At 35.9% G+C, this 25,491-nt stretch overlaps 2 protein-coding genes across 4 annotated transcripts; both read left to right on the top strand.

Annotated features, from left to right (window-relative positions):
• The first annotated feature begins 4,106 nt into the window (after positions 1-4,106).
• On the top strand, positions 4,107-10,379 carry LOC306854882 (cystinosin-like). 2 transcript variants are annotated; one of them, XM_079393179.1, is made up of 10 exons: positions 4,107-4,374; positions 4,449-4,521; positions 4,606-4,693; positions 5,128-5,231; positions 5,891-6,028; positions 6,108-6,207; positions 6,440-6,559; positions 7,129-7,299; positions 8,973-9,090; positions 9,185-10,379. In XM_079393179.1, the coding sequence occupies exons 1-10, from the start codon at positions 4,311-4,313 to the stop codon at positions 9,322-9,324; spliced, it is 1,116 nt and encodes a 371-aa protein (XP_079249305.1). In that variant the 5' UTR covers positions 4,107-4,310; the 3' UTR covers positions 9,325-10,379. The 2 variants fall into 2 exon arrangements, with proteins under 2 accessions (XP_079249305.1, XP_079249304.1); XM_079393178.1 differs by having other exon boundaries at positions 4,443-4,521.
• Positions 10,330-23,228, top strand: LOC306854881 (ran-binding protein 3-like). Of its 2 annotated transcripts, XM_079393176.1 has the most exons (19): positions 10,330-10,379; positions 11,225-11,260; positions 11,452-11,533; positions 12,891-12,946; positions 13,031-13,067; positions 13,564-13,650; positions 13,751-13,822; positions 14,128-14,193; positions 14,350-14,442; positions 15,474-15,586; positions 16,381-16,485; positions 17,546-17,628; positions 17,732-17,807; positions 17,917-18,025; positions 18,685-18,809; positions 18,896-19,016; positions 20,185-20,327; positions 20,421-20,580; positions 21,114-23,228. In XM_079393176.1, exons 3-19 carry the CDS (start codon positions 11,518-11,520, stop codon positions 21,155-21,157), a joined length of 1,506 nt encoding a protein of 501 aa, XP_079249302.1. In that variant the 5' UTR covers positions 10,330-10,379; positions 11,225-11,260; positions 11,452-11,517; the 3' UTR covers positions 21,158-23,228. The 2 variants fall into 2 exon arrangements, with proteins under 2 accessions (XP_079249302.1, XP_079249303.1); XM_079393177.1 differs by lacking the exon at positions 21,114-23,228 and having other exon boundaries at positions 20,426-20,531.
• Positions 23,229-25,491: the final 2,263 nt, after the last annotated feature.

Below are 25,491 nucleotides of genomic sequence, written 5' to 3'. Positions count from 1 at the left end.
ATTGTGACCGGTGGGATTAAATGGGTTTTAAAATCAGTAACTTTTAGGGTAGAGTGGGGGAAAACGCCTAACTAGTTAGAATATATTTGATAGAAAAACAAAGGATTTGATATTCAGAACAGAATATAGTAATTGCCCATTGCCCCATGGGGGCGTTTTACCCCACCGAGCGGGGGGACGTTTTACCCCACACACTATGTTTGAGCACATGGCTTGTTGCTTGTGGTTTGTGCCATGTGCTCTCCTGTCTATTGTCTGACCCCGCCCTCCTTGTTATCTCATTATTGTTTCAGTGACTTCACCTGTGTCCTCCTCGTTTGTCTCCCTATTTATTTTCCTGATGTCTGCAGTCCTGTGCTGTTTCGTTATTTCATGTTTAATGTGAGATGTTTGACGGCGGTGCACGCTCACAAGGCTTCCAAAGCGGCGGTGCCCGCTCACGATCCTCCTGAAGGGGCGGTGCCCGCTCACAAGGCTTCCAAAGCGGCGGTGCCCGCTCACGATCCTCCTGAAGGGGCGGTGCCCGCTCACAAGGCTTCCGAGGCGGCGGTGCACGCTCACAAGGCTTCCAAAGCGGCGGTGCCCGCTCACGATCCTCCTGGAGGGGCGGTGCCCGCTCACAAGGCTTCTGAGGTTGCGGTGCACGCTCACAAGGCTTCCAAAGCGGCGGTGCCCACTCACGATCCTCCTGAAGGGGCGGTGCCCGCTCACAAGGCTTCTAAGGTGGCGGTGCCCGCTCACAAGGCTTCCGAGGTGATTCAGTTCACAAGGTGATTCAGTTCACAAGGCTTCCGAAGCGGCGGTGCCCGCTCACGAGCCTCCTGAAGGGGCGGTGCCCTCTCACAAGGCTTCCGAGACGGCAGTGCACGCTCACAAGGCATCCAAAGCGGCGGTGCCCGCTCACGATCCTCCTGAAGGGGCGGTGCCCGCTCACAAGGCTTCCGAGGTGGCGGTGCCCGCTCACGATCCTCCTGAAGGGGCGGTGCCCGCTCACAAGGCTTTCAAAGCGGCGGTGCCCGCTCACGATCCTCCTGAAGGGGCGGTGCCCGCTCACAAGGCTTCCGAGGCGGCGGGGCACGCTCACAAGGCTTCCAAAGCGGCGGTGCCCGCTCACGATCCTCCTGAAGGGGCGGTGCCCGCTCACAAGGCTTTCAAAGCGGCGGTGCCCGCTCACGATCCTCCTGAAGGGGCGGTGCCCGCTCACAAGGCTTCCGAGGCGGCGGGGCACGCTCACAAGGCTTCCAAAGCGGCGGTGCCCACTCACGATCCTCCTGAAGGGGCGGTGCCCGCTCACAAGGCTTCCGAGGCGGCGGTGCACGCTCACAAGGCTTCCAAAGCGGCGGTGCCCGCTCACGATCCTCCTGAAGGTGCGGTGCCCGCTCACAAGGCTTCCGAGGTGGCGGTGCATGCTCACGATCCTCCTGAAGGGGCAGTGCACGCTCACAAGGCTTCCGAGGCGGCGGTGCACACTCACAAGGCTTCCAAGGCGGCGGTGCACGCTCACAACGCTTCCGAGGCAGCGGCAGTGTCTGCTCACGATCCTCCTGCTCTGCCTGCCCCGCCTTGGCCTCTTGCTCTGCCGGGACCACCCTGGAACCCTGGCACAGAGGTGTCTCCAGGCCCTCTGCCGCTACACGGGCCTGGACCCCCATCCCTCCCCCTGATCCACCTCTGGCCCACCTCCCTCCCAGACTTGTTTGATTTCAGATTTACTGTGGAGCATCTGGAATCTGCTCCTTAGAGAGGGGGTTGTGTCACGTCCTGCTGGTGTGCCCTTATTGGCCACCAGATGTCACTGTGTGTTTGTTTGAGCACATGGCTTGTTGTTTGTGGTTTGTGCCATGTGCTCTCCTGTCTATTGTCTGACCCCGCCGTCCTTGTTATCTCATTATTGTTTCAGTGACTTCACGTGTGTCCTCCTCGTTTGTCTCCCTATTTATTCTCCTGATGTCTGCAGTCCTGTGCTGTTTCGTTATTTCATGTTTAATGTGAGATGTTTGACGTCGTGTGTGTGTTTGCAGTCTCGGCCTGCCTGCCTGTTTTTCCCCCTCGGGGTGGTTTTTGTTCAGTTATTGTTTCATTTTATTATTAAAGGACACAACTGTATGGTATCATATAAAATGACATGATTTACAGTTCAGATACAGGTTTTCACAAAAAGAAAAATCTTAAAATGGCTTTTCAGCCTTTAAAATATTTTTATGAAAAGGGATAAGTTAAACATAAATTATTATATCAATTTAAAACTTATAAATAATTAACTTCTTTCACATTTTTGGAAATGCAAATTCATTTTGTGCCACGAGGTGGTGCTTTAGGAGCAGCTGGAATATAGCTGATTCCCCGGTCACGGCTGTACACGAAGCAGCACCGCACTCATGAATGCTGCTTCATCAGGCAAGATGAAATTAATATGCCAACGACACATTTCTGAGGACAGTCGGTTCCCACATCCGCGCTGCATTTAGACTTTGAAACGTGCAGCACTCATATTCATATTTATTCAATGACACCATTGCCTTTTGAAGTTTAATTTTTATTCTGTAGTCTTTGGTTTAATCCAGCCCTTTCGTGATTCTTGTCTTTCTGTCCCCAACTGTAAGACCTCTTGAAATTATAATTAATACTTTTTCTTATAGCCTACAATTTAACGTATTTACAGCCTTAAATTTGATACAGCTAAATTGAGGAGTTTTTAAGGACCCTGCGGAGTATTTTAAGAGCCGTGATACATTTTGCTAGCCCGAGTGGAAAACACAATAGCCCCGGGACGTCGGGCTTGTGATTTTGTGAGCCCTGCAGTTATATATTTTGACACATTTATATGTATTTTAAAAAATATTTGAGAAATTGTACGGTTTTAATGTTTGTTTAATGAATGTTTTTAATTGTATGTTTTAATGGCGGGAACTTTTTTGTATGTTTTTAATTGTTTAATTTTTAATTGTATGTTTTAATGGCGGAAACAGTTTTTGTTTCATTATATGCAGGTCATCTGACATGATGTATTATTTATGTGAATATATGTATTTTTTTGAGTATAAACAAAGTCCCTTTAAGGCAAGTCATGTCACTCGGCGGCCTCTGAAACGCTTCTCGGGCATGCAAGTGCAGACAAAGTCCCTTTAAGGGTATTCTATAGTCTTTTGTATACTACAACCTGATGCAATCACACGGTCTTTATAATTTTGCAAAATAAATCCCTTGTTGGTTTTACAAGAAGGCGAATGACCCTCATCGTGTTTGTTCAACAGTGATCGTGTGCTTTATCTTTGACATATTAAACCACACAGAGAGGCTACCTGTAGGCTACATTGTTTTTGCCTTTCTCCAAGCTTGATAATGTAATGTGATGAAATTTCTCATTTCATCCGATGCTCGTGACTAACCATCATAAATTGACTAGTACTAAACAATTAGACTTACTAGTTTACTAGGTATTTAAAAAACTTAATTTGTAATCATTCAAAAATGTAAGTGTTCAATAACTAAATTTATTTCAGTATTATATAATGCATATTATTTTACAAACTAATCTAAATTAACATATCAAAATATAGTTTTTGCTGAATTTTGATGTTGTGGCACAATTTTGCGTCGTAATGACATAATAACGTCTTTTAGCAACTTCCTCTGAAATTAGTTGGCAACACTGGTCCTTTTGTCGGAATTGTGATGTTGAATTTTTGGTTAATAATATTTTGATTTTGGCCAATGACTTCATTCATAAATGTGGATTCTTTAATAACGCTCCCACTTTATTACTTTTCCAGCAAGATTTAATGATCTTCTTCAAATCCTTGAAGATCATGCATTCTGAAAAAGCCCTTAAACTATGTGGCCCTTTGGAGGTGTTTTTTGATGATTAAGCCCCTTGTATTAGGCCTATATTACTGTATTATTTATTTTTCTGTATTTATTAGTTTTTTTCGTTCTTGGTTTTCCTGTTATGTTTATTTTGTTATGCTGCTATTTGGACTTTTTTGAATTGTATTAAGAATTTTCTGACTGTTGTTAATTGGTGTTTTTGTATGTTTAAGCAGTAAAAATAAAAAAAAGAAAGAAAAAAATAGTTGGCAACACTGGTCAGCTGATCCGTGTCATGTGATCCAAAATGTCGAATGCGGAACTACGGACTGTTATGATCAGTTTCCTGCTACACTTTAAATAGACTGAATGACTAATAGTTGATCTGTAGTTAATCAGATTTGTCTTTCAAACTCGTCTCGGCGTGTTAGGACGCTTTGTTTTTAATGAGAGCTCTTGAGTGAACAGTAATTACACTCGTGTAGGATTATAAATGTTATAAGATGAAGCAGGCTTTCTCATTGTTTCTCATAACACTGGCTGCCTGTGCGCACACGGCGTTTGCTGGTATGTATGATGTTTTGCATAAAATAAGAGTTTACAAAGAGAAGAATAAGAAAAAGTTATATTTGCAGATCCAGAAGTGACTATCACAGCTCCAGCAATAGTGAATCTACAGGAACAGTCTTCAGAAAACATCAACATTACACTGAGGTAATATTCACACCATGTAAACATTAAATATATGGTTTGGGAATCATTTAAATATAACTTGTCTGTGTGTGTTTACATTCACAGTTCACCATTGAACACATCTGTAACGGTTTATTTCAATATCACATTTGAATCAAAAAATGTCTCTTCAATAATTCTGCTGCCTGATGAGGTTTGTGCACTTATTTCAACCATCAGATTTTAATACACCCGTCTGACTTAATCATATTCAAAATTTGATGTTGAATTCCTAGATTCTGTTGTTGTTACAGTTTAGTCTGATAGGAATTTGTATGTTTTGATGCTTGCTTTTATCTGGAACATGTCAAATTCTGCACTGGATCTTATAATCTTATGATGTTTGGATTTATCATATATATATATATATATATATATATATATATATATATATATATATATATATATATATATATATATATAATTTCTGTATCATCCATTTACAATCTATAGCCTACATCAGGATTATTTTTTTGAGCAGAGTTATGCATGAATAATTATATTAGCTGCAGACAAATGGGTCCGATAAAACACTGTCAAATGAAGCAATGCTAAATAACTAGATTTGTCCTGTCTCCTCTTGCACAGGTTGTCGTGCCGGCAGGAAACTCATCTGTATCTTTTGAAGTGCAAGCAAAAGGGGTTGGTCAGGTGACCGCTTACCTTTCCAGCAATGACACTCACATAAAAAAGTGTGTTGTAAGCTAAATTTTCTTAATCTGTCACCAATTAAACAGTATTGGATAAAAAGTGATGTTCTCTTATAGCTTCCTACTGCTATTTTTTTGTCGTCAGTTATAGCACGAAGCAACACTTGTGCATGCATTATAACCAGACTTGGAGACATTTGAATCAGCCACTTGCAAAACCTGTTCTATTTATTTAGTTCCTTAATTTAGGGGATTTTATACTGGTGCTTGTGGGCAGCTGAGTAATAGGTGAACTGTATTTATTGTTACAAACACTACGCCAATACATTTAAAGTGATAAGTCTGCTCACACTCAAGTTGTTCCAAACCTGTATGAGTTTCTTTCTTCTACTGAACACAAAAGACAATATTTTAAAGAGTTTCTGGTCCCCTTTGACACCCATAGTGTTTTTTTTTTTATACAACGGTCATCAATAGGGACCAGCAATTGTCCATTTAAATTGAACTAAAAAGACTCTATTCTAATACTGAGTAGGAAAAGAGTCTTCTCCTTTTTATTTTTTGATAGGGGAAAAAGATTAATAATACAATCAGTTAATATTTTGATGATTAGTTGTGGCTTTAGTAGACTTTGTAGTGTTTTATTTTAGATGTGTGTTAACAAATGAAAATAACATCTAGACTGGATTCTGTTTTTCTAGCTTAGAAACACGAATCAGATTCCTGATTGTCAGAAGCAACATCCTTTTCATCATCAACCAAATCATTGGCTGGATTTACTTTCTGGCCTGGTCTGTGTCGTTCTACCCGCAGGCGTATAAGAACTGGAAACGACGAAGGTACGAGATGATCTTTGAGATTCGAGGATTTAGACTGAATAAAAAAGCTAATGAATAACGTGTGTTTTGTTTCATGCAGTGTGGTAGGCCTCAGTTTTGATTTCCTCGCGCTCAACCTGACTGGATTCGTCGCTTACAGTGTGTTCAACATTGGCCTGTTCTGGGTGACGTATATACAGGTGTGTGCGCTTGACAGCTTTCTGGTTGTAGTTATTTAGTCCAGTTTTTTTGCAACATTCTGTTTATTGACAATGGTCTGGGACATTACTGGGATAGTAGTAGAAAAATCACACATTTAAAGGACTAATTTAGTGCTAGCTGTACTGAAGGGTTAGACAACTGTCTTTAGCTTTTCTCCAGATGTTTAATAGAGTTTATTTTTAATGGAGATAATAAATGGTGCATCTATAGGAGGAGTTCTTGAAGAAAGATCCAAATGGGGTCATTCCTGTCGATGCTAATGATGTCTTCTTCAGCCTTCATGCGTTACTTCTCACTCTTGTCTATGTCTGCCAGTGTGTCATCTATGAGGTAAATGTTGAAGCATTACTTTGTAAATCATCTTAATAATAATAATATTATACACACGCATATATATGGGGTCAGTAAGATATTTTTTTTCAAAGAAATTAATTCTTTAATTTAGTATTCAGCATTAAATTAAAAAATGAGTTTTGCAAAAAAAAAAAAAGTTAAATTTATACTTTTTATTCATCAAAGAATCCTGAATGTCACATGTTCCACAAGTTTTAAGCAGCTGTTTTTTGAACATTAATAATAAGAAGAAATGTTTCAGCAAATCAGCATACAAGAATGATTTCTGAAGGATCATGAAGAATATTTCGCTAAATTACAGGTTTTCATTAAATAAATGCAGCACTGGTGAGCATTAGAAATATGTTAAAAACATCATACTGACCCCAAACTTTTGAATAGTAGTACATAGTAATACGTAATATAATAACTAACAAATAAAGTAACAAGTAGTAGTAGTTTTTAATTTTAAAAATGTTATTGTATTATAAAATGTAAAAAATATTAAAATGAAAATCTAGAGAATGAAATTGCATTGTTTCCTAAATAGCTTTTTATTTATACAGAGAGGAGGGCAAAAGGTTTCCAAAGTGGCCATTGGGTTATTAGCGATTGGCTGGACCTTTGCGTTTGTCTCCCTGTTTGTTGCTGTGGCACAGAAGATCTCCTGGCTGGATTATCTGTACTATTTCTCTTACATTAAACTGGGTGTCACACTTGTGAAGTACATCCCTCAGGTACAACTCTCCCATCTCACACCACGAAATGCATATGTTATCATTTACTCACCCTGATATCATTCCAAACCTGACTTGGAAAAACTGCAGACCAATTACTTCCTTGTTCCAATGAAATCCAAAAGGGAAATGTTTATCAGATGTATTTTTCCTTAAAAGGAAAGTACATGAGAACTGGGGAAAACTCCAAAAACAACATTTCATTATATTCAAAATGTTCTCTTTGTATTGTAGCACTCAGATATTTTGCTTTCAGTTTAAACATATTCAGGGTGTTTTGAGAATCAAACTCGGCTTGATGTGTCTTTAGCCCCCATGTCTGAATATTCACATGTGTGAAAGAAATTTGAGAGCCATGGGAGATTTGTATTCAGCGGAGTAAAGAAAGTCATGATGGCTTGGCATGGTATGAGGGCGAGTAATTAATGACAGTATTTTTCATTTTAGAGAAGTATCCCTTTAAAAATAATGGCTTCTATGCAGTTCACTGGAATGCTAAACATAGATTTCACACTTCCTCTTTTTAACAGTTTTGTACACTTTCTGGTCACACTTTATATTAGGTGGCCTTAACTACTATGTACTTGCATCAAAAAATAAGTACAATGTATTTATTGTGGTCATATTGTATTGCAAAACACTTTTTCTGCTATTGGGGTGGGATATGGGTAAGGTTAGGGGCAGGTTTGGTGGTACGGGTAGGTTTAAGGGTGGGTTAAGGTGTAAGGGATGGGTCAACAGTGTAATTATAAATGTAATTACAGAAATTAATTACAGATGTACTTACATAAAGGTATTTTTAAAAATATAAGTACAATGTAAAAACATGCATGTACACAATAAGTGCATTGTACCAAATAATTAATTTAAATGTAAGTACACAGTAGTTAAGGCCACCTAATATAAAGTGGGACCCACTTTCTTATATTTGTGGTGAATTGAGAAGTGAATCGGAATAAAAGCAATCCTCCTAATATCCTAAGAAACTGCACCCAAGTGTCCCAAAGCTTAGATCTGCGATTGAATTTTGGAGTAACATAATTTGTGAAACATGTACTTTGGATAAATATTAGAAATGGTTACATTTGGATCAAATTTGATGCATTGGAAAAATTATTAAACATTAAATGATATATGTATATATAATGGATGTTGTTTAAAACATAACATTTTGTAATAATTAAGATGTATTATGTTTTTGAAATATGTATTTTATGCTCATCAAGACTGCATTTATTTGATCAGAAATGCAATTTATTTGATTGCTTTTTATCTGAATATATTTAAAAATGTAATTTATTCCTGTGATGCAATCATCATTACTCCAGTCTTCAGTGTCACATGATCCTTCAGAAATCATTCTAATATGCTGATTTGCTGAAGATGAAAATTCCGCTTTACCATCGTTAGGAATAAATTAGTGGAAAATATATTCTAACAGAAAACAGTTATTTGGAATTTCACAATATTACTGTTTTTACTGTGTTTTGAAATTGACTTTTTTTCCCCAAATAAATTGCTTCTTTCCAAAAAATGAAAAACAAAATCACGATTATTCCAAATTTATGGCCACCTGTGTGTATGTTTTCATTTCCGTTTGTTTACATGTTCTTGACATCAAGTCCAGTTCCATTACCCAAACATATGTTCTGTAATTCTGCATTATTTTGTAGGCTTATATGAACTACCTCAGGCAGAGCACAGAGGGATGGAGCATCGGGAATGTGCTGCTGGACTTCACAGGGGGCAGTTTCAGTTTACTTCAAATGTTCCTTCAGGCCTATAACAACGGTGAGACCACACAAACACTTTGCTCTACGGCAATGCTTTAAAGTCATTAGAATGCACACAAATATTTGTTTTAATTTTTGTGTTTCCTTGACAGATAAATGGAAGTTTATATTTGGAGACCCCACAAAGTTTGGACTGGGTGTGTTGTCCATATTTTTCGATGTTGTGTTCATCGTACAGCATTATTGTCTGTATAGGAACCCAGAGCCATTGTATCAGGAATTAGATGATTAGTTAAAACACGACCACTGCAATATAAAGATTTCATATGGGCTTTTATATCTTTAGTTATCACTATCTAAAGTGTACCATGTATCAAAGGGAATTACAAATGTGTCTTACTTAACATGTATTTTGGATGTAAAATAAGCACAAGTTTCGTATGTATTTATAATAATTTTTTAGATTTCAGTAAATTGTTGCAGTCTCAGGTGACTGCTCGCAAAGAGCTTGATTGACAGCTGATCTGACCAGGTAGCAGGTCTCCATAGAAATACATGTTAAAACGGGGTAAAGAAAATAGACTGAATTGAAACTTTTTCATATAACTCAAAATAAAAATGTGCGGAGGGTTAAGCTGTGCTAATATAAGCTATTCCTTTAAATACTTGTTTTGCTTACCAGAAAATCTATAATAAAATATGTTAAAACGTGTGCTCTTAATCATTCTGTGGACAAAATCCCGTGAACTTCGCCCCTAATGGGAGCTTTATCTGCACCGTGATATATGCATCATGCAGCGTCGCTTCATGTCATCTTCCCACTCATTAAACTATGACAGGTCCTTTAATGCAAAAAGACTAAAGTGATGAAACTATGGCGGTATGCTCTTTTTAAAACCATTTTCATAAGTGTCACGTTATATAGTCGGCTTGGAAAATATGTAAATGCGCATGCCCAGTAGCCGCAGCTGTATCCCCTCCAGCCTTAACCACAAATCAGACAGAACAGTGACGTTTGATAACTTTCTGATGTTTATTTCGTGCTTTGAGTAAATATGAAAACACGTTTTTGTCACGACACGTTAAAGAGCCACAAAACGGTATTTATTGTTTGAATTTCTTTAAAAATGACACTGAGGGACCTTGTTTCATATCTGCTCTGTCGGTGTGTTGTCAGTTTTCTCTGCTCTGCGATGTATTTTTCACTGCTGTTTAATGAAATTAAAATAGCAGTGTTATTATATAATTCTAGTAAAATATCACGACGTTTTTACTCTTGAGAACGCAGCCGTTACGTAGAGCGCAGAGGATTATGGGTAGACAGCGGAAGTAAGATGGCGGAGGAGGGTAAGAGATGTTTGTGCATGAAACACCAGTACAGCTCTTTCTATATGTTTTCATTAAGTACAAAGAATCATGTTATGATTTGTGAGACTGTCTGGAGCTGACAGACCGAGTGTTTGCTTATTTCAGGGGATTTAATTATGAAATGTTATCGTGGCGTTTGAACGCATTGGCCTCAGAACTAATGTTTACATACACTTGTGTCTCTCACAGAAGTGTGTTTATCATTTACAGACGTATTTGTTATTTCTGTTGTCTTCATAAATGTGTAGGCAGGTATTTTTGTCTATAAATTGGTGGGTTTTTTCTTATTTGTGGCAGGAGTGGATGTATCACTTTTAAGCTGCATTCGTTTGAGTTAAGAGTTATTCTAATTAGTGCACAATCTTGCCAGAATTATTCACAAATAATGCTTTTTGTTCACTCAGACACAGAGGTGTATAAACTCAGATTAATGAGATTTACGATCAGTCAGTTCCGAAATAAAATACAAAACCTGTGCTCACTGAAAGAAAAAAAAAAGACTATCCAAGATTGGGTAATAATAAAACTTAATGAAAGATTTACAAGCAGTTTTTAAAAGGTTGGTCATTTTTGACTGGGAATTAGGTGAAGCTTTAGCTTATGTGTGTATTATTCTGTTAAAAAATAAAATGTGTTTCAAGTATAAAAAGTTTAATTTTTAATTGTAAAAGATTATTTATTAGTTAATATACAAACTGGTGTGTTATAGTCTTTTGGACTAATTTCTATTGTACTCAAAATGACCATAAATGTATACTATGCAACTTTGAGTGAGAAATAGCAATTTTAAGAAGTCATCATTAACTGAAAATCTTTCCCTCCAGTGAGCTGTAGACTGCTACGACAGGAGCGTTAAATCAGTGAGTTAAACTTGAAAACTGATTCCTTCAAGTTTATAAACATGATAACAATATTCAGTTTCAGAACTATTGCAGAACTGTTCCTTTAATGCAATGTTTTGCATTTGTAAATAGGTAGCTTTGGCTACTTCATGTCATGTCATCTTTTATTTAACACAATTCTTGTGCTTTTGCCACCGTATTTTATTTAGTGCTTTCTCTCTAATGGTTGGAAACAGAAGATCTTGACTTCATCCTGCGGAGGATCAGACAGCAGCATGGCAGATGAGAACGGTGAGTTGTATTGGCAAACGGATGAGATGATCTCATCTGCACTTCTTAAGTGGTATTATTGAGAGAGTCATTATTAGATATTAAAAGGTCTGAGTTAGACATCTGAGCCATTAACTAGTACATGTGTGGGGTACGCCACACATCTCTGTAAGGCCACGTGGTAACACAAAAATTGACACAAGGAAATGAAGACAGAAATGTTTCCATATGAAGTACAGTGAATGATCAACATGTTACTGAACAATCTGCTGAATACAATCTACTTTACACAATCTTCATGCTTTTTATCAGGTATAAAGCCTTTTAGTATAATTGGAAAAACATGGGGGAAGTTTTTACCTGATAAAAATAATTCAGCTTGGGGTTCACGTGTCTTTTCGCTGTGAAATATTTACATTTTATATGATTTTTATAAAGTAAACATAAGAATAACTGTAATGTTGTGAGGAACATTTATTGCACTGAAACAGCTTAGATTTACTTGCATTTTCTAGAAAAATATTTTTTAAGTTATGAGTATCATATATGATCAATCAAGCTTTATTTGTTCATGTCTGAATGTTTTATTGTATTTCATTGCATTATATGTTTTGAAACTACAGAGCTCTGATCATAAAACTAAGCATGTCATCTTACTACTTAGCCATAAAAACATCAGCATCTGTACCAAATTGCATATTTTTGCTCAGTTTGGGCCTCTGTATTGTACGGTATTCATATTCTACTGTATCATACTGCTGTATCATATAAGCCATAAAAGCCTGATGTATAAAATATGGTACTCGACAAAAACACATGCACGTTTTTTAAAGATTTTGTCCAAGGTTCAATAAATGGTTCTGTTTCAAAAATTAGATTTCTTCGACTATTATTTCATATTTTATTAAAATAGCATCCAAGAAAAAGATGCAACCGTTCAGAATATGCAAGCTCAAAACATCGTAAAACAAAAAGTAGCTTCAAATCTTAATATATTGTGTATTTTATTTCCATATAATTGGATATATAACATCCATCACTGGGCTACAGTTCACAGCAGTCTATTTAAATAAAATTATTATTTATTCCACAGTTTAATTAGTCATACACGCCAAAGTGACAGCCCTAATACATATACAAATCACACTTTTGGTTACAATAGTAAGTTTTGATTATTCTAAACTACTTTAATTGATATTTTAAATTTTTGAGTGAATTCTAATATATTTTTAAATTGTAATATACTGTACGTAGATGTATTTCTCACACTTTATCTACTCTCTTGGATGTATTTTCTCTCTGTCAAGGCTACATGAGATGCTACTGTAGCATGTACATATCCACTCAATGACACCAAATCTTGTTTTTCAACTTGCAGAGAAACCTGCTGTTGCTCCTCCAGTGTTTGTGTTTCAGAAAGATAAAGCACAAAAGGTAAGACTAGCACTTCAGTTTTTACTGCATGACTCAGGCCACATCTTTTCTATACTGGCCTTAAAACACTGATTCTGTCCTCAGAGGTCAGCAGAGGGATCCAGCACAGAGGATGGAGAAGGTGAGCTTCAGTCAGTTAACAGAAAATATTACTGAAAAGATGAATTTGACAAAGAAATGTTTGGTACATATTTGGGACATATTAGAATAAAAAGGAACACTTGTGTCTTAAAGGAAAAGAGACCTGGGTATTATTTGTTTTTGTATTTTAATAATTGCACAATTAAGGACATTAAAATGTGTTTGATTTAATAAATTAAAAGCAGTTACTTAACTGAAAATATATGAATGAATCAAATTCTATAAAGCCATATACAGTTACTACAATTACATTTTTAAAGAAGGAAAGTGCTTACGTGATGAATGTTATCACAGATCCTAGAAATCTTCTAAACATGCTTCATTTTTTTGAAAAATGTAATGAATTGTTTTCCTTTTGAGTTTGGGGTGAAAACATCTTTGAAATGTGCTTGGCAGTTTTTGTGAGTGTCATACGTAAATGTATTTTAATTTTATAAATTCCCTTTTCCTGGACGTTTCCTTCTGTTTCTTTCCAGACTCTGATACAGCAGATGGCAATTATAGCCCTGCAGCCAAAAGAGGAAGAACATCACCATTTATGCAATTTCCACCAACTCATTCCGGTAATTCACCTGGAAAATAATTACAGGTTTTATAGTACATTTAGAAATTCTTCTATTTAGCCTGGCTTCTTCTTGACGCACTTTCTTATCCTTTTTACAGTTTCTAAGAATAATGTTTTCATGCCATCCAGTTTCTGCCAGTCACCAACCGAAAACTCCGACTCAGAACCTGGTGAGACTCAATGTGCTTTAAATCTGTACCAAATCAGTCAGTAAGAAATTACATGAAATGAGTGAAACGGGATATTCAGTTAGAAAACAATCAAGACTGGAGTTTATCCATTGGGAATTGGATTGATTGAGAAAAGCGCACAGTATTTCACAATTCAAAATGAAAGTTGTTTTAGAAATTGGGCAAGTTATTACAAATCTTTGCACAAGACTAATATTGTGCATTAAAAAATTAAGTAATGTCAGATTTGGTTTCATGTTGACTGCTATCGTTTTCTCCTATTTTTTTAATTTTTATTTTCCTAGAAGAGAAAACTGTGGGGTTTCGCCTGAAACCCCCGACTCTGATCCATGGCCAGGCGCCGAGCGCTGGTGAGTGTTCAAACATCTGCTGTTTTGAACCATCTGTTGATTAATGTCCAGTTGTGGTGCTTTCATAAGATTGTTTATTTACATGATTCCATAGACAGTCATCATTTGAGAGCCTCAGAGGGCCTGAGAGATGTCTTTTGATTGATTTTGTTTCAGGTGTCCCCAGCCCGAAACCTAAAGAAGCCCAGCGCAGCATCCTGCGACCTCCAGTGCTGCAGCCCCCTCTGGCTCGATCCCCCCCTCAGAACAGTGAGTACTAGGGTACACTAAGATGATGGTTCGGTACGTAAAACTGTTGTTTACTGAACAAATTGTGGTTCTGTCTCTAAATAAAAATATCTTAAGATTAATGATAAAGGATTAAGTTAATATTATAAACTGTATAGGGAACCTAATTACTTGCACATTACTATAATATTAATGGTTACAATCAACACCAGAGCCAAAACTATTACATTTAATATTTATTTTTAGATGCAGTAATCAGCACTCAAATAAAAAGTATGTGTACATGTAAATTGCCAGTGTTTACATTAACTAATTATACAATTATATATAAAAATAACTATAATGAATATATAGGCTAATATAGTGCATACATTTCTGTAGTGAACTAACCATCTGTGGGTACTCAATGGCTTCCCGAGGCAATGCTATGTGACATATTGTTTACAAGCTGTTTTATCAATGTCTTTCCATGGTTGAAACACTGATTGAGCTATTACATGAGACGTGATATGTTCATTCATGTCTATGTTGTGTTAGTAGTATAAAGCTAGTAGAAGATTGCTTTCACTCAGGCTCCGCTGCTGTTTTGCAATCAAAGAGCAGCATTTATTGTTATATACATTATTATAATGACTTTCCTGTTTAATTGGACAGAATTTGAAAGATGAGACTTTTTCTTATTAAAAATAAGAAAACACAAAGCTTATGGCAATAAGTGCACAGTAGATGAGCTTTACGTCCGGTGAAGTTTTATTCATGCATCAACTGAAACAACATAGACTAAAAGATCAGTCTTGGGATTTAGGAATTGAGATTGATTAAATAAAATGAAGATAAACTAGGAGTTTCAAACAAGGTTCCTCATGTGCATTCATTGTTTAAAACAATGCTATATTTGTTCTGTACACATGCGCACTGAACCGAAAGACCTGTATTGAAAATATTCAGTATGAATACGTGTTTCGTTACACCCATAGTGAGTACATGATGAATATCAACTGAAATAGATCTGAAGGAGAGCTATAACTAACAGCCGTCTGTTGTTTCACTAGACACGAGCAACAGCAGTTCAAACGGAGCGAAGGACCTCTCAGATGGAGGAGCAGACTGTGAACGTAACTCAGAGATGTCTGCTGCTGGCACACAGAATAATGACTTGTCGTCGGTAAGACGTGACTGGCAACAACCCATGACCTAGACAACACTGTTATCTGCTTCAAATTGTCACAATAAAAAGGTATAGTTCACCCAAAAATGAAAATCCAAACCTTTGAGTTCTTATCTCTTTTCTCTTTTCTTCTTCTGAACATATAAGAAGATATTTAGAACAATGTGGGCAATCAAACAGCTGCCCCCATTGAATAGTATGGAGAAAAATACTATGGAAGTCAATGGGGACCAGAAACTGTTTGGTTACCCACTTTCTTTAAAATATTTTCTTTTGTGTTCAGCAGAAGAAAGAAACTCATACAGGTTTTGAACAATTGAGGGCGAGTAAATGGACAGAATTCTCATTTTTGGGTGTACTATCCCTTTTAGTGCACTTTGGGAGGAAATCGATTAATACTTTTTGTATTATTTTGCTTAAGAAGTGTATTTGTGCTATACTTTTTCATCAAATGCCGCTTTGTTTGATATTTAGTTATATAACACAGAGATTCATCTTGAATCGTGGCTTAAGTGTCGACATCATTTTCAGGTCACTGTAATATTTGCACTACAAATGTAAGCATGTTTGAACGCAGCATGGGCTATGGTCCAAAGGCCAGACAAGTCTAGTTTTATTTTACATGGCTGTGGCTTCCAGAAAATACTTTATCTTGTTCTGAATGTCTTCGTTTTTTTTGGCTGACCCTGGATTTCTAGTTGAAGCTCTGACACATAACTATAGCAAAGTGAACAGGATATGAGCAGCCTCACACTTTTAAACTTAAACAACCTTTTGTTATTTCTTTTAAGGTAAAGAGCAACAGCACTTTTGGGCACACAACAGAAGACAAAACTGAAAGTTCCCCAATTGAGACCAGTTTTGTGTTTGGCCAGAATATGAGGGACAGAGCAAAGGTTTGATTCATTTGTGTCTGGTGTTCTCTGTGTGATTGTCTCATGTTTTAATCGCATCTCTTATTTAAGCTTCAGTAGGAAACATTATAAATTAATTTCATGAATCAGTTCAAACAGTTCAAAACACTCCTCTTCAGTGTTTTGTTTGCATCATCAAAAGTCCCCACATAATATGTATTAGATTTAAAAAATATATTAATGTCATGTTAAAATTTGGGGGTCAGTAAGTTTTTTTTGTTTTGTTTTTTTCTCTCTCTCAAGAAGATAATCGTCTTATTCAACAGGAATGAATTAAATAAGTCAAAAGTCACTGTAAAGATATTTATTCATAAAAATAATTTTGAAAAACATCTCTATCACTATTTCCACAAGAATATTATTCAGCACAGCAAATCATCATATTAGAATGATTTCTGAAGGATCTTGTGACACTGAAGACTGGATAAATGATGCTGAAAATTCAGCTTTACATCCCAGGAATAAATTGCATTTTAAAATATATTCATGTAGAAAAAAGTTTTTTAAATTGTAATAATATTTCACAATATTACTGTTTTCACTGTGTTTTTGGTCAAATAATTGCAGCCTTGGTGAGCAGAAGACTATAATATTATGATGGTTCATATAGATGTCAGTTAATTAAATAAATAATGATTTAATCACTTTTCATCATGTTATTTAAATAAAAAGTAGATGTATTGATGATTTTTAATTTGTTTTAGTTTTTACATTATAAAGGTTTTATCTGTTTAAGTTACAGTAAGTGACAATACAGTTTGGTTGATTTGATTGGCTAACGATGAAAACCATTAAAAATGACAAAAAAAAACATTTCAGTGCAAATATGTAGGAGATATTATTTTATTACATTTATGCTTATATTTCATTCTTTTTATTGTATTTTAAATATAGAATATTTGAAAAGGATCAAGATATAATTTACCTGTATCACCCCGCCCTAATTCCTAATAATTCTTTATTAAGTTCTGTCTTTTAGTAAAAATAGTTTTGTTTCTGTGCTGGTGTTTTGTCTTGTTGATTGAAAGTATAATTGTATTAGCTGCAGGTGGCCAGCAGCTGTGTCTCATCCGAAAGTGTCAATTCAGAGGAAACAAATTACTTTTTGCAGTATATTGCTTCCAGGTACTGCAGCTGAAATGTTCGTGTTAGTTTTTAAAGACATTTTTACAGATCTCCTCAGGCAGAAACTTGTAACTTTTCTTGGCATCGCTATTGTTTCTCTTAGTGCACAAAAACCTGACAGCAGCAATGCCAACAGCGTCAAGTTTGTCTTTGGGCAGAACATGTTGGATCGTGTCTTGGTAAAACAGTAAATTCTTTTCTAAACCTTGATATGTTTGTCATGATTTGGCATGGTCAAGTTATCATAGATCACAGTTCCTGACATGTTTATGTATTGCATGCTTATAGGCAATGCCAAAATTCAGCTCTGAACCTCCAGGGAGCAGCAGAGAGCCTCAGTCAGAGATGGGCCTGTTCAGCCAGATTTCCTCCTCACATGTTCAAACCGTAGAGAAGAGTATGTACTTTTTTGACTTTTTTTTGTCTTACAGAGTCTTAAAGGCAAAACAAAAGGGGCAGAATGTTAATAAAATAGCACAGTTTGCTTAACTTAGCCACTAAAAACATACATACACACACTGTATATGTTTTATAGCAAATGTGTGTGTGTGTATGTATATATATTATATATATATATATATATATATATATATATATATATAAATAATCCAAAGTGACTTACAATTTGTCACGAGTCCACAATTGTCTTCATAAATAAATAAAACAATCACATCGAGTATCTAATATCAAGAAGATTTTTAATCGAGGCTCCATTCAAAACATTCTAAAAACTGCAATATTGTGAAATATTATTGTTGAAATCAGTTGTGCTGCTTCATATTTTTGTGGAAATCTTGATGCATTTTTCTTTTAATAGAAAGTTCAAAAGAACTGCATTTATTTGAAATCTCAAACTTTTATAATATTTTAAATGTGATTACTGTAACTTTTTTATTCATTTAATGAATCCTTGTTGAATAAAGGCATTAATATCCCTTAAGATTTGAAAGGTAATGAAAGTTACGTTTTCTACCTTTATTTTCACAGTAATATCTTGATCCGCTGCACTAAATCATTGAAGTTCATGCTGTGGTTTAATGTTTTAATGTGCTGTAGGTGACAACATGAAAGAGTCTCTGGAGGAGTCGGCGGCGCGACACGAAGCACACAAACCGCAGAAGTGTTTATTAGAGCGGGTGGAAGTCAGGACAGGAGAGGAGTCTGAGAGCAATGTGTTGCAGGTGACAGCAGCTCACACATCTGATCCTTACAGGCGAGCTTCATAAAAACACATGACAAGATGACGCTCTTTCCTGTATGTTTTCAGATGCAGTGTAACTTGTTTGTGTTTGAGATGACATCTCAGTCATGGGTGGAGAGAGGATGTGGAGTGCTCAGGCTCAATGACATGGCGTCTGCTGATGACGGCACCTTACAGTCCAGACTGGGTAATGCACTGCAGAGGTTATCAAAGGCCTTGGTCGTATAACCCTCACACTTCAATATTGTACTGTGAATTTCCATTGAGTTTTGATAGTGGCCAGTCATTGATATTAAAAGAAAAAGTTTTGTCATTGTTTAATCATAATGTAAATCCGACATTTTTTTTATTCTTTCTGTGAAACAAACAAAAAAAAAGATCACATGAAAAATGTCAGATCAAAATAGGAAAAACAAAATATCAACATAGAAATGGTGCATATAACTTCTATATTTCACATCTTCTGAAGTCATATAATATTCACTACCGTTAATGTTTCTGAAAGAAGTCTCTTATGCTCACCGGGGCTGCATTTGTTTGATCAAAAACACAATAAAATCTGTAATGTTGTGGAATATTACATGTAACTGTTTTCTATTTGAATATACTTTAAAATGTAATGATGAAAAGAAAATTCAAAAGAACAGCATTTATTTGAAATAGGAATCATTTGTAACATTATGATTGTGTATATTGTGACTATTGATCAGTCCAATAATCTTTGCTGAATAAATATTTACTAAACTCATTCTGACCACCAAATTTAGAACGGTAGTGTCGAAATCACGCTCTGTTTTTGTTTATATGGAAAACAGAAGCTTACAATTTCTGCTTAAACATTTCTTTGAATTTCTTGAAAAAAGGAAAGTCACGAGTTTGAATTGAACTGGAGTGTAAATGTTGACTGCATTTTTGGTATCGGATGAACTGTTACTTCGAGACTATTTAAAGTGAGCCAATGAGATGCACAACAGATGCTCAAATTTATTGGATGCTTGCTTTATGCAATATTTATACAAAATTCATTAAAAAAACAGTACATTTTCATTATAGACGAGGCTGCTTGCAGATTTTGTAACCGACACAAGGGGGTGCTAATACTTCGGTTTTATCGGCCTTGAGTGCTCAAGTTAGTGGCTGCTGCTAGCAATCTCAAAATGGACAAATACTGGTCAGTTCATTGGTTTTCTCTATATATATTGGCCTGTATTAAATTTTTTTTAACAAAAAAGTGCATAACACACCTTTTTCAGTCACTCGTTTTGAAAGAACAGGGTTTAATTTCTTTAGAAAGAAAATTCTGAAGTAGTCTTGTTTACTGAGAGCTGATCATAGTGTTTGTTTTTGGTTTGCAGTCATGCGGACTCAGGGAAGTCTTCGAGTGATCCTCAACACTAAGCTTTGGCCTCAGATGCAAGTGGATAAAGCCAGTGAGAAGAGTCTCAGAATAACAGCCATGGACGCAGAGGAGCAGGGCGTCAAAGTCTTCCTCATATCTGTAAGAATGCGCCGAATGATTATATCATCACAGCTGATTTGAGTCAGTCAGTGTTGTGTTACTGGTCTCATGTGGACTCATCTCATCTCTCAGTCCAGCTCTAAAGACGCTGGGCAGCTCTTTGCAGCCCTGCACCATCGTATCCTGGCGCTGCGGAGCATCAGCGTGCAGGAATCTACCGGCAAGCCAGCCATCTGCTTCAGCGACGACGACGAGTCCCGCACGCCCCCCACAGCAGCCACGCCTGCCCCAGGTAATATTTCATATAATAAAAAAAAAAATCAAAAATATTTTTGTTGACGTGATATTATCAGGAACTATTTTATAGCAGCCATTCTTAACTGATTTGGTTCATGTTTAGGATTCACAAATCCAGCATGTGTATATATATAGAGAGAGAGAGAGAGATTATTTTTATTTATTTATTCATTTGAAAATTCATTCATTTCTTGTCCACAATTGTTAGTTTATTTAACAATACATTAAAAATACAATCGCTTGACTTCAGTACATCTTTTCAGTAGTGCTGGGCAACGATTAATTAACGATTAATAAATAAAAGGTTTTGTTTATATAATATGTGTGTGTACTGTGTATATTTATTATGTATATATAAAGACATATATATATGGCTGCTCTAACTGTAGATGTCTATATAGAAATGTGTTATTATTTGCATTTAGCATTGTTTTTCCCTGCATTCCACAACCCAATTTTATTTTTTTTTGTTAATTTAATTTAAATGTATTAAATAAATTAATTTATTTAGTTATTTATTTTTTCCAGGTAATCCAGAGGCAGGTGTGTGCCCATTCACAGGTGACACATAGTGCTGAGCCTGCTGCTGATATCTGTCCCACAATGCCTCACTGCAGCCCACTGATCCGCTCAAAAACTATGCAGGTGTTTTTTCTCTAAACTCCTTCAGGTGTACTGTAGTCATGTGTTCAGCTGGTTTTATTTATTGCATTTTAACAGCAAAAAAGGTCATTTTCAGGACTGGACACATAACACTCTTAATGTCATCATATTGATGAAAATGAGAGGCTCTTAGTGTTTTAGTAAACCGATTTCTATTCTAAATGTGAGACTTAATTACTCCATTCCCTCCTGAGTGGAAACAGAGTGCACACAGAGTTGACAGAAACCAGACGGATGTTTGTTGTCCCATCTCATCTTCCATCACAGTTCTGCTCCGTTTCAGCTGTGTTGTTCAAATCATCCGTCACTTTAGATCTCCGAATGACTTCAGATGAGTCACAAGTTGCGTTTAATTTACTCGTATAGGGCTGTAGAACAGTACAATATTAAAAGAGAGCTGATCATCCATGTGACCGCTCTTATAGAAATTTTTATAAACATTACAGAATCAGACATTTTCACACTGCAGCTTTAAGTGGACCTCATTTATTATATCAAATTTGTTTAGTCTCTTTATTTAAAGGAAACGTTTGTCTATAAATGAAAATTCTGACTCTTTTGTAGTTTCAAAGCTGGAAAAACAAGATATTTTTGAGGATTCCTGGGTTTGGATGCGTAAACAATGGCAGAGTTTTTATTTTTGGGGTGAAATGTTTCAGCTTTTACATATCATTGCAGTGAGGTTGACCTCAACTTGCAAACAAAAGTAACCATTGTACAAATACTTGCTGTAAATTATTCTCCAGTTTCAATGCAATAGTTCCTTTTCAGACAGTATATTTTTATGAATATGTCCTGTAAATCGAGTTAGTACTGTACATGGTTTAGGATCAAAAGTTTTATAGCAAAATGTCTTAAGGACATCAATTACTATCATAAAATGGGTTGTATATTGTCTGTTACTATCGTAATACTATATACAGTGTTTTTCACCTAAACACTTTGTTTGAGAAGTTTTTGTCGTTAGATTAGGGAAAGATTCTGTGCTCTGTTTCTCTTAACAAAAATTTTGTAAAAAACAAACTTAGCGTATTTTACATTTTGTGATTGCACAGCTGTAGAACTGGCCTGTTGGGGTGAATCTCACAGAATCTGTCAGGATTATATTTCACACTAAAATAAGATCATTAAAGGAATGGTTCAACCAAAATTGCTGAAAGTTTGCTGAAAATGTCCTCACCCTCAGACCACCCGAAATGTAGTTTGTTTCTTCATGCATGGGACCAGATTTGGAGAAATTTAGCATTGCATCACTTGCTCACCAGTGAATGGGTGCCGTCAGAATGAGAGTCCAAACTGCTGAACAAACATCACAATAATCCACACCTCTCCAGTCCATCAGTTGACATCTCATGAAGTGAAAAGCTGCGTGTTTGTGCAGCAAATCCATCAAGACATTTTTATTTTCATATCCATTGCTTTCTCCAGTTAAAACGTTGTCTCGTTTGAATCAGGAGAGAAGTATGCACAGATAAAGTGCTGTTTAAAGGCAGAAACAATCCAAAACAGTTCTAATCAAATTTGTCAGTGTATTTTGGTGTGAAGACACGGGATGGACTTTTTTCACTGGAGGAAATTTATTATGGATTATGAAAATTGGATTATGAAAATTATGGATTATGAAAACATATTATGAAATCAATCAGAAGGAACAGTTTAAAGTTAAAATGCCTTAATGATGGATTTGTTTCTTGCTGACGTGCAGTTTTTCGCTTCTCAAGACGTTAAATGATGGACTGGAGTGGTGTGGATTATTGTGAGGTTTGTATCAGCTGTTTGGACTCTCATTCTGACGGCACCCATTCACTGCAGAGGATCCACTGGTGAGCAAGTGTTATAATGATACATTTTTCATCTAATGAGTCCTAGGTGTAAGACCACATAATGTGTGTGAACTATTCCTTTAAGATGGTTTGCATTGTGATCTTATTTTTCTAGATAACTTTCATCCAACCTTAATTTTCAGTCTACTTTAGTATGAAAAAAAGAAAAGCATCCTAATTATTGTAATGGACAAAAATAAAATAAAAAATAGAGTAAATCATGGTAGTATTTGTTGTACTGCTTAATTTTTGTTAATTTGATTGAAAAAAGCCCAGACAGGATGTTTTTAATCTGTTTTATGTCATAATTGTCAATTTATCTGAATATTATCAAAATAATGCCACAATTTGATATATTGTTATATTACAATATTTTAATAAATAATTAATTTGATCAGTAGTTAATTTGATACATTAATCTAATTTGATTTGGGGTGAAATGTGACATATTTTGTGAGATTTAATGCAGTTTAAAGAATTTTTAAGAAGCAAAACCTGATTCATCTTAAGTTATAGAAGACAGTTTGTCAGCTTGTGTGGGTCATTACAAATTATTGTAATATAATATGTTTATTATAACTGAATAAAATATACAATTATATTACAATCATTTTAATATTTTTTTTTTTTTTGTGTGAGATTTGCCCTTTTATACAGTTTCTCGAAGAAACCAAACCTGCTTGATCTTAAGTTCTAAAGTTTGTCAGCTAGTGTTGGCCAGATATCACTCATCTGCCAAACAACAAGCAAAAACCTGTGACTCTCACACAATGTAGTTAAAGAAGGGCTTTCCCCACTCTGCTGCTGAATATCCTCACTACACTGCCGGCGATGGGTACTCCACTGTAGCAAATTCACAAAATGTGAAAATAATGTATGGTACATGTGTGGACTGTTTCTGTAATGTGTTTGAAGCAGATGATCCATTGCTCCATCCTGCCATTCGCATAAACATACAGTTGAAGAGCAGGATGTGTTCAGACGAGAACAGGTTATATTTAGTCATTTTATAGTAGGATATTTTTTTATTTTAATTCAGATATTGTTAAAAATAAAATGAGAGATGTAGATATGTTGGCCAATATACTAAATTAGCCTTTGTTACAAATTTAGTGAGCTAAAAAAAAAAAAATTTCCAGGTGCATATATAGTGTTTATACCAACTATAGCATTTAGTCATTGTTTTGCGTTCATATTTGTGTTGTACCTGCTTTCCTTTTAACATGACATTCTGTTGTTTTGCTTCAGAATGAATGTGTTTCCATAGAGTTAGATGTTTCCCATCAATATGAAAGCACTAGCAGAGCTAAGGGTTTACAAAACAGATGTTTGCTGAGTGCAAGTTGCTGTAAATGTCTGTAAATGTTTACATTCAGTGTGTTGCAGCAGATGTACTTTAGGACACACTTTTTTTGGGTTGATTTGTGTAGACCTCAGATAGACTGTGAAAGTGCCGGTGCTATTTCTGGTCCAGACCAGCTCAGCTGCACTGGTCTTGTGGTTTAAATATACAATTTTGCTTTGGTGGAAGCGATTAGAGATCATTTAGCTGCTTCTGGACTGTTGATTTCACTGGAATAATTAACGTCTTTTTGTTAACCATGATGTTGAAACATGTAATGGTGGTCAAATGTGGATATATATTTGGTCTGTTCTGTTTTCCATTGACCATGTGACAAGTTATAAAACCCTGGAATATGCAAATAAAAAAAAAAAAAAGTTTTTTTTTTTTTTTTTTTTTTTTTTTTTTTCATTTCATTCATAATTTATCCAGCATTTTTTTTTCTTTCCAGTGGAAGACTTGGTGTTCATGTTTGCAATTAAAATTATTCAGACCATTTCGCTATTTCAACTAATACACACCTACTGATTGTACATTATGAAATATAATGCTGCTTCTAATTCACATCATTTGGAAACCTGTACCGCCTTTGACTGTTGTTTCATAAAGTCTCTTCTTCCTTTGTCTGCACCCTGTATGCTGTGTATGATTGTTTCTCAATTGTCAATATTTAGTTCTAAACTGTTTTTGCTGTTCAGGTAGCAGTTTATTGTAAAGTTTATTGACATCAGTAAACAGTAGGGTCATAAACTGTTATCCAGAAATTGGCTCTGTGGGGAAACTTACTTAATTGATCATGTTCCCTTTTGACTCATAATTTCAATGGAAGGCCTAGTCTGGCCAACAACCTGCTATTTTCTTCAGGTTAACCTCAAATGTGAAAAAAATAAAATAAATAGAAGAAAATGGTTATACAGTAGTTAAAAATTAAAGTAGGGCCTATCACAGTTTCCACCAAAATATTAAGCAAAAACATAAAATATTAAGTTTTCAGTATTGAGAATAAGGACCATTAGTAATAATTGATCACAAATAAAGAGCATATTAGAATGATTTCTGAAGGAACGTGCCACTGAAA

Source organism: Barbus barbus (genome assembly GCF_936440315.1).
Source record: "Barbus barbus genome assembly, chromosome: 35".
Lineage (NCBI taxonomy): Eukaryota > Metazoa > Chordata > Actinopteri > Cypriniformes > Cyprinidae > Barbus > Barbus barbus.
The sequence above is the reverse complement of the archived record's forward strand: the minus strand, read 5'-3'. Positions and strand labels throughout refer to the sequence as shown.

Bases quoted from the DNA above. Each gene is read 5' to 3' on its own strand.
- LOC306854881 (XM_079393176.1), top strand. The intron at 15,587-16,380 runs GTAAGACGTGAC...ATTTCTTTTAAG, and splicing joins AGAATAATGACTTGTCGTCG to GTAAAGAGCAACAGCACTTT. The intron at 20,581-21,113 runs GTAATATTTCAT...TATTTTTTCCAG, and splicing joins AGCAGCCACGCCTGCCCCAG to GTAATCCAGAGGCAGGTGTG.
- LOC306854882 (XM_079393178.1), top strand. From the start codon at position 4,311: ATGAAGCAGGCTTTCTCATTGTTTCTCATAACACTGGCTGCCTGTGCG. The intron at 4,694-5,127 runs GTTTGTGCACTT...CCTCTTGCACAG, and splicing joins TAATTCTGCTGCCTGATGAG to GTTGTCGTGCCGGCAGGAAA. The intron at 5,232-5,890 runs GTGTGTTGTAAG...CTGTTTTTCTAG, and splicing joins AATGACACTCACATAAAAAA to CTTAGAAACACGAATCAGAT.